The 8,764-nt window shown below is 53.8% G+C and overlaps 1 protein-coding gene across 1 annotated transcript; it reads right to left on the minus strand.

Annotated features, from left to right (window-relative positions):
* Positions 1 to 3,420: 3,420 nt before the first annotated feature.
* On the minus strand, positions 3,421 to 8,431 carry CGCS363_v015041 (Bloom syndrome protein-like protein; the record flags this gene model as incomplete). The annotated part of the gene is made up of 2 exons (XM_036646890.1): positions 3,421 to 3,427; positions 3,504 to 8,431. The coding sequence occupies 2 exons, from the start codon at positions 8,429 to 8,431 to the stop codon at positions 3,421 to 3,423; spliced, it is 4,935 nt and encodes a 1,644-aa protein (XP_036487877.1).
* Between the last annotated feature and the right edge of the window lie 333 nt (positions 8,432 to 8,764).

The following is an 8,764-nucleotide window of genomic DNA, read 5'->3' on the forward strand; positions in this document are numbered from 1 at the left end:
CGAACCCTAACCCTAACCCTACCCTAACCCTAACCCTAACCCTAACCCTAACCCTAACCCTAACCCTAACCCTAACCCTAACCCTAACCCTAACCCTAACCCTAACCCTAACCCTAACCCTTTCCTTTCATCTATCCCTAACCCTTTCCTTTCATCTATCCCAAACCTTGTTCTTTTATTCTATCCCTAACCCTTTCCTTTTATCTATCCCTAACCCTTTCCTTTTATCTATCCCTAACCTTGTTCTTTTATCTATCCCTAACCTTCTTCCTTTCTCTATCCCTAACCTTTTCTAATTCCCCTGTCCCTAACCCTTTCCTGTTGCTCTCTCTCTATCCTCTCTTACTCCTAACCCTAAACCCTCTTAAAACGCCTTTACTATCTAAATTCCTGTTTTTGTATTTTCCCTTGTCTCTGCTTCGCTCCTGCTTTGTCTCTATCCCTCTAACTCTTGCTTTGTCACTAACCTCTTTGCTATATACTAACCCTACCTTTTTTTTTTCTCTTCCTTCTTCTTTCTCTCTCTTGCTCATCCTTTATTCCTTCCATCTGTATCTTTCTCCTCCTAATTCTTTCCCTTGGACCTCTGCTTTAATTCTCGTTCGTCCTTTATATTGTAAACTACCCCCTTCTAAACCTTACCTCTTCCTTTCTACTATCTCTTCCCTTTTATATCTTCACGCCTTCTCTTATCCTGAACTTATACTTACGGTTTACCTTACTATATTTTTATCTACCTCTTTTAAACTTGAACTTGTTGATTATTTTTACTCCCTTTCTTCCCTAACCCTTCTGTCCTTATGTACTGAAATATTCTCCTTGCGATGAACTCCTTACTTTGATATCTCCTCTATCTACTTATTATCAACCCCTCCCCTATCCTAAACTGATTCCCCTGTACTCCTGCCTACTGGTAAAATGTGTCCTGCTTCCCCTTCTTACCATGCCCCTGACCTTATGATAAAATGGTTGTCTTTGGAACCTTATTCGGCTTGTTCTGTGTTAATTTATCTGGTGCTTACTATTCCTCTATATCTTGGTGTTATATAATCTGTATATATTATGAACTTGGAATTCTCTATAATGCTGCCCATCCACTTGTATCTGAATGGGAACTTTTGACTCTGGCTTTGGACTGGAATCTCTCTCTCTCTCTTATTTATGCCTGCTTATACTAACTACCTTACTTTATTAATATAAACACCCCTCTTGTTTTTCCTTTACTTTATCCTTAACTTTTATCCCTACTCTATTTTGAACTTTTTCTCTACTCTAACTCTTACTTTTATTTCTGCTCTGTTTCTAACTTTCTATTTCTACCCTATCCTTAACCCTTTTCTTTTAACCTATCTCTAACCCTCTTCCTTATTCTAACCTTTACCTTTACTTCTGCTCTAACCCTAACCTTACTCTTTTAACTTATCCCCTACCTTGTTCTCTACCCTATCCTTGACTTTTATTTTTACTCTATTTCTAACTTTCTATTTTCGCCTTGTCCCTTACCTTTTCCTTCATTCTAACCCTCACTTTTATTTCTGCTTTACTTCTAACCCCTTTCCTTTAACCTATCCTTTATCCTTTTCTCTGCTCTAATTCTGCCCTTTATTTCTGCTCTATCCCTAACTCTTATTCCTGCTCTATCCCTCACCCCCTTTTTCTTTTACTCTATCCTAACTTCTAATCCTGCTCTATCTCGAACCCTTTCCTGTTGACATATCCCTAACCTTAACTTTGTACGATCTCTGACTTGCTTATGCTCTCCATCTGTGGGTTGCTATATGAACCTTCCTCCTTCTTTCTTACCTAACTCTGTTTACTTATTATTCCTCCTTGTTATCCTGTCTGTGTATGTTTCCTTTCTCCCTCTAACTCCTTTCTTCCCTTTCCTACTCTATTATATATATTAACTATCTACCTTATGAATCTGCTATCTTTCGTTTGTTACTTATTAACTTCTCCTCTCTTACTTACTCTTCTAACCTTTTGGTTTATAACCTTTCTCGTGGTACATAACCCTTGTTTTGTGAATAACTTATAACTCTTTTTTTACTATCTTACTCCCTTATCTCTCTCTCTCTATTTACTCTCTAATCTTCTTTATAACGACTCCTATACTCTTACGAACTCGCCTCTACGGACGAACACCTTACTACTCGGCCCTTTTGTTATACTATGCTACTATGCTATCTAATCTAAAACTGGTCCTGTTATCTTCAACTCTGTATCTGTCTATATTATGCTTATATTCCTATGTTCCCTTTTCGCTCCTCTCCTTGCCCTCTTTACTTTTGTCTCTTTCTCTGCTCTTTATATTCCTCCCGTCTTCCCTATCCCTTCTCTCCTCTCTATACTTTACCCTTCTTGCCTCTACTTTCCTCTGCTCCTTGGATCCCCCCTTTCTTGTTGCTTGCTAATTGTATGTCCCCTCTATTATCTGTTTCTTAACTCTATCCCTCCTGAACTTTGCTTTATTGCTGACTTCTATTTCTGCCCTATTCTTGACCCTTCTGTTTGCTGTATTCCTGACTTTGATTCCTACTCTGACCTTAATCCTTCTCTTTAACCTATCTCTGACCTTTACTGTGTACTAACCCTGGCTCCCCTATACTCTACCTCTATGGGCTGCTAAATGAATCTCCCTCCCTCTCTTTTACTGAAATCCGTTTTTTTACTTTTCCCCCCTTGGTCTTCTATCTGTTTGTATTTCTATTTCTCTCTGTCTACTTTCTTTCTACCTCCCTTTATCTTTAACTACTGTCTACTGTATAAATCTGCTATCTTTGGTATGTGATTCTTTAATTCCCCCTCTCTTGCTGACCTTGCTACCCCTTTTTGGCTGTAATTTTTCTCGGTGTACTCTGCTCTCTTTCTATAACAAATCTTTTACTCTTTCCTATTATCTTAATACTATTCTCTTTCCCTCTGCTTGCCCCCGAATCTGCTTTATTATAACTCCTATACTCTTACTAATTCGCCTTTGTTAACGAACCTCTTACTGTTCTGCCCTTTTGTTCTGCTATGCTATCTAACCCTAAAACTGGCCCTGAAATCTTTAACACTACATCTGTATTATATTCACGCTCTTACATCCCCTTTTTACTTCTTTTTTTTCCCTTCTCTCCGGCCCCTTTCTCTGCTCTTTCCATCCTTCCACTGTTGCCTATACCTTTTGCTGCTCCTTGTATTCCCCCCTTCTTGCTCCTTGCTCATGATTCATCCCCTCTGTTACTCTTTGTCATCTTCCACCTCCTGCTCTCTTGTGCTATTAAATCTTTCTGTGTGAAAAAACATCTGATGCTCTGTTTTCTATTATCCTTTACTACTATACTTCCCTACTCCCTACCCTAAACTGTCGTACTCCTATGTACGGCCCCTACTCGCCCCGCCTTGCCCTGCCTGATCACCCCTCTGCTACGCCCTCTACTGCCTTCTGCCACAACTGGCTTGTCAACCGGCACAACTTGCTTGACTGCACCCCTCCCCATTGGATCATCTGCCCTAACCACTTATATACCTCCTTCTCGCTCGATGCCCACTCCTCTAACCCGTCCGCTCTGCGCATCGCCCTCACCGTCTCCTCGTACACCCTCGACCCCACACCGATCGTTGCGACGGCGAACATCGTAACCATCAACCCTTGGTACTGGCATGAACCGCCCTCGACCTCCGTGAACCGCCCGCCGTCCTCGCCCAACGGCTCCCATCGCCGACACCAACCCTGCGGCAATCCGCAATGGAAACAACTGCTGAAATTCTCCATCATCCGTCCGTCGAACATGGCCTCTTCCATCTGCCTCCTGTACTGCGCCGTCCACCCCCACGCCTGCTCCCCGCGGCCTGGGCAATCGTCTAACGTGTGCCCGTCGCTCTCTCTCCGGCGTATCCCGCAATACGTGCACCGTCCCGCCCACCGCGCCAACTGCTGCTTGAACGTCTCCCCCTCCTCCCCTAACCCTGAACGCTCTGCCCTGGCCTGCCACTGGCGGAACTGCCTGGCTTGCTGACTGGTCTCGAACGCGGCCCTGATCTCTTCGTCTTCTCTGGCTCCATGTCCCTCTCTATCCCCGTCCTTGTCCCTATCCATATCTCCATCCCCGTCGTCTACCCACATCACCTCCGACGCCCTCTGCCGGCATATGTCGCATGCCTCTTCGCCCTCCTCGCACCCTGGACGGTCCACCCGCCCGTCCATGACCTCGTCTAACACAATCCGCCGGCATACCTCTCCCCTGATGTATGTCCTTGTTGACACCTCCCATCCCCCTCCGGCTGCCCTCCCATCTTTCTCTGCCTCCCCTGCCTCCTTCTCCTTCTGCTTCTCCTTCTCCTTCTCCTCCACGGCTGCCCTACTGCATATAACAACCGACCGGCTTGGCTGGCCGTCTCGCCCGGCACGCCCGCTCTCCTGGACGAAATCCCGCAACCGCCGCGGCATGCCCGCGTGGACCACCAACCGCACGTCCGGCACGTCGATGCCTAACCCCAACGCGTTCGTCGCCACGATGACGCCCCCATCGGCGCCGTCGCCCATCCTCCACGCCTCCAACCTCGACGCCTTGTCCTCCGTGCTGCCGATGCTGCTGTGGAACGCTGCGCACCCCAACGCCTCGGCCATCCGCTCGACGCCCTCGATCGTGCTGCTGTACACCACCGCCTTGCCGCGTGGCTGCTGCCGCAACCAATCCCTGACCTCCTGGCAACCGCGCTCCTCGACGGCGCTCAACTCGCCGTCCTCACCCTCCCGACCTGACCCTAACCCTAACCCTGACTCTGCCCGGCGCCTGTGGCTTGCCGCACCACGACCACGACCACGACCCCCACCCCCTGACCCTAACGCAACGACAACAACCCCATACTCGATATTCCTCCGCGTCGTCGCCTCGCGGAACACCCGCACCCGCTCCTGCCGGATCCCCGTCACGGCGAAAAACTCCCGCTCCTCCGCCGGCGGCAACGTCGCCGTCAAACACACCAACTGCGCCCCGAACTCCTGCACCGTCCGCCCCAACGCCCGCAACGCCGGCCGGAACCCCCTCGACCCATCCAACACGACGTGGCACTCGTCCAACACCACCCGGTCCAACTGCTGCCGCCGCTGCAACCGCCCGACGAAATCCCGGAATCCCTGCGTGACGGCCGACTCGGGCGTCACGAACACCACCGTTGCTGCGGCCGTGTTGGCCCGCCCGCCGCCGCGCCACGTTGTCGACGCCAACCCCGACCTCGAACACCGCGCGTCCATGTCGGTGCGCAACGCCACCAACGGCGTCACGACGATCGTCACCCCGTCCGGTGCGCAATACGCCGGCAACATGAACGACAAACTCTTGCCGCCGCCCGTGCCCGTCACCTGCACGATCGGGTCGTCCCCGCGCATGATCGACCGGATGACCCGCTCCTGCTGGCCGCGGAACGCCGCCCGCGGGTCCCCCATCATCTGCCGCAACTGCCCGCCGGCGTTGGCTAACTGCAACCGCGTGAACCGCCGCCGCCGCTGCCCTTCGAACTCCTCGTCCGCCGCCGTCGTCGCCGTCCGCCGCCGCTTGGTGGGTGCCCCGCCGCCCCGGTCCTCCGCCCCGAACCCCAACAACCGGTGCCACTGCCGGCTGACGGCCCGGAACCTGTCCCGCAACGCCGCCGTGCCGAACGGTGCCTCCTGGTACAACCGCCCGTATATCATCCCCGCCACGTGCGTGCCGTGCCCGGCCTGCAAATCCAATGCGCTGTCCTCGACGCCTATGTCGTCGTCGTTGTCGTCGTTGTCGTTGTTTTTGTCGTCTGCCCGTCCGAACGCCTCGTTCAAATACCGGTTGGCGATGGCGACGGCCATGTGCCGCCACCCGCTGATGTTGATCTTGCTGCCGACCAACCGCTCGCTGTGCTGCTGCATGATCCGCCTTGCCTTGTCTGACGTCCACAACCGTTCGTCCGTCCACGGCGCCCGGCCGGGGGTGGCGTTGGCGCTCTCGTCTGTGATGGTGTTGTCACGGGCGTCGTCGTCCTCGGTGTTGTCACGGGCGTCGTTGTCCTTGGTGTTATTGCGGCGCTCGTCGCCCCTGGTGTTATCACGGCTCGCCTCGCCCGCCGCCCTGCCCCTTACAACCACGTCGTCCGCCCATAAAAATGCGCTCTTCCGGTCCGTCTGATGGATGATGCCTCCTACCTGCTGCCAAAACGGCAACACTAACCATAAATACCACACCAACAACTCGCCGACCTCGCGCGGCAAATACCGGTGTATCACCTTGGCCGTCCCCGTCTGGCGGTAATTCTTGTGGTACGACGTGACGAAACATATCATGCCGTCGTGTGCGAACACGTTCCTGACCCCGCCGTTGGCCGTGTTGCTGTGTCTGATGCCTGCTAACTCGGGCGCCCGCGCCGGCTGCCCTGCCACCATGTGCATCAACATCCACAACCGCTCCCGGAACGATTCCAACGCCTGTCTGTATGCCTGCACCGTCCTCTCGCGGTATGGGTGGTGGCTATCGCTGCGGTTGGACGTGACCTCCTCCGCCTGTCCTGCTGCTGCTGCTGCTGCTGCTGCCACTGCCGCCGCCGCCGCCCCTCGCGTTGGGTCTAACCACGCCCGCCGCCGTGCCTCCGACTCTGCGATGCGCCGTGCGATCCACCCCTTCCCCTTGCCCACCCACGCCTCGTTGCGGTCGTCGTGTAAAAACGAATACCCCGGCCGGTCCTGGCTGTGGTCGTCGTGCATGCTGTCCCACCTGATGGCGGGCAACGCTGCTGCTAACGCTGATCGGCCTCCGTACCCATCGCCGTGCCCGTCCCTGTCGGGATCATTATCCCTATCCCCATCCCCGTCCACCACCGCCAACTGCGCCAACAACGTCCGCGCCTCCTGCGCTACCCCGTGGAACATCTCGGCCAACTCGCACACCCGCACCCGCACCCGCCGGAACGATATCCGGTCGCCGCTCCAATCCACCATCCCCGGCGCCACCGTGTTAAACCGGATATGCATCCCGTACGTGCGCGCGTCGTAAATCCAATTCATCGCCCTGGGCTCGTCGTCCGGCCGCCCGGGCATCCGCGTCATGAACCGCCGCACCTTGTCGCGCACCAAATGGAACACGCTGCTGGCCTCTTCGTACGCCGCCTCGGCCCCTTTGGTCGCCGTCAACGCCACCACCTCGTCCTTCCGCTCCAACCACGCCTGGTACACGACGAACATCTTGGCCACCTTGATCACGGCTGAATAATTCGTCGTGTACTCCGTCGCCTGGTGCCACCCGCCGTCCTCGCGGATGCCCAACACCGCCAACGCGCCGATCATCGCGCTCTCCTTTTGGCTCTGCTTGTACGGGTCCTCGATGATGGCGATGATGGCGTCCAAACACATCCTCTCGACCTCCTCCGCCTGCGCGGCCTGCCTGCTGCCGACATCCGCCTCGACACGGCTGGTGAACGCATCCCACAACGACCCCTGACGCATGGTGAACCGATACGGCGGCCGCTCGCGCTCCGGCCACTCGTCCATGCGGAACCATATGCTCACCATCTTACGCCAAACCTCCTTGTACCGCTGCCACGTGTCGTCCTCCATGCGGTTGTCGAATGGCCGCACCGGCTTCTGGCCGATCTCCTTCCGCTCCGCCTCGAACAACACGTCGTGCCCGACCTTGTGCGGTGCTGCTGTTGCGCATGCCTTGTCGGCGACGCTGTTGAACACGGCCCATATGGCCTCTAACGTCTCCTCGCCATCCTCAATTGGTCGCGTGGCCTCCTGTAACTGCGTCTTGTTCAACCCTTCCAAATCCCTCGTCCACCCGACGCGGTACAACCACCCGTTCGGCTCCAACTTTTCGTCCACTGTACTGACCTCCTCGCGCGCGTCGGCCTCGAACCGCTTCTCTTGGTTCTCGTGCAACGTGACGAACCACGCCGTGTCGTCCGTCCCCGGCCCCGATGGCTCGCTTTGAACGGCCACCCCTAACCCCCGCCCGACCTCGAACCATCCGCTTGCGGCCCGTGTTAAAAAAAAACGCTGGCATGGCACGCCTGTTGTCCACGGCAAATCTCTGACTGCCGTGGCTTTCTTGCGCACATTGCCCCCCTTCTGCCAATCATTCGCCCACCGGTGTTCTGCCCGGCAATGCTCCTGCATGTTTCGCACGCGGCGGCACACATAACGGCATGCGTGGCAACGCAAACCGTCCGCCCGGGGCGGTGCGATATGGGCAACTGGCTCGACCGTGGGGTCTGGGTATTGAAACGACTGCAAATCGGCCTGGCTGCGGATGATGCCGGGAATATCGCCGACTAATCCGGCGACCTTGCTCCTGGCCTCGGCGGGGATTGACCGATGGTTATTCCGCAAATGCGCCGTGGCTTCGTTGGCTAATACGGCGTACTGACATAATGTGCATATCAAAATGGAATACTGCGTGTTGTGGACGAATGGCTCCATCTTTGGCATGTATTGGTTACTTTCTTCTATCTACTGTTTATGACTGGTTCCTCCTGTCCTCTCTTTATAAACTCACCTTCCTGCCCCTTAATTCCATATACTTTCTCCTTGATCTACTTTCCTCCCTGCCTACGTTCCATCGCTCGGTCGGGCTTTCTGGCCTGGCTGATGGTCCTGTTATATAATTGGCTGGTTAATGCGGGGATTCGGACGACATCACAAAAACATCTACTACCCTATTCACCTATTTCTGGACTCATATCACGGAATAAAACACTGAGAACTGGGTTCCTATAATTATACCGATTGTGGCTTTAATTGCATGCTACTTTT

Source organism: Colletotrichum siamense (assembly GCF_013390195.1).
Source record: "Colletotrichum siamense strain Cg363 chromosome Unknown KSG_Cg363_contig12, whole genome shotgun sequence".
NCBI lineage: Eukaryota > Fungi > Ascomycota > Sordariomycetes > Glomerellales > Glomerellaceae > Colletotrichum > Colletotrichum siamense.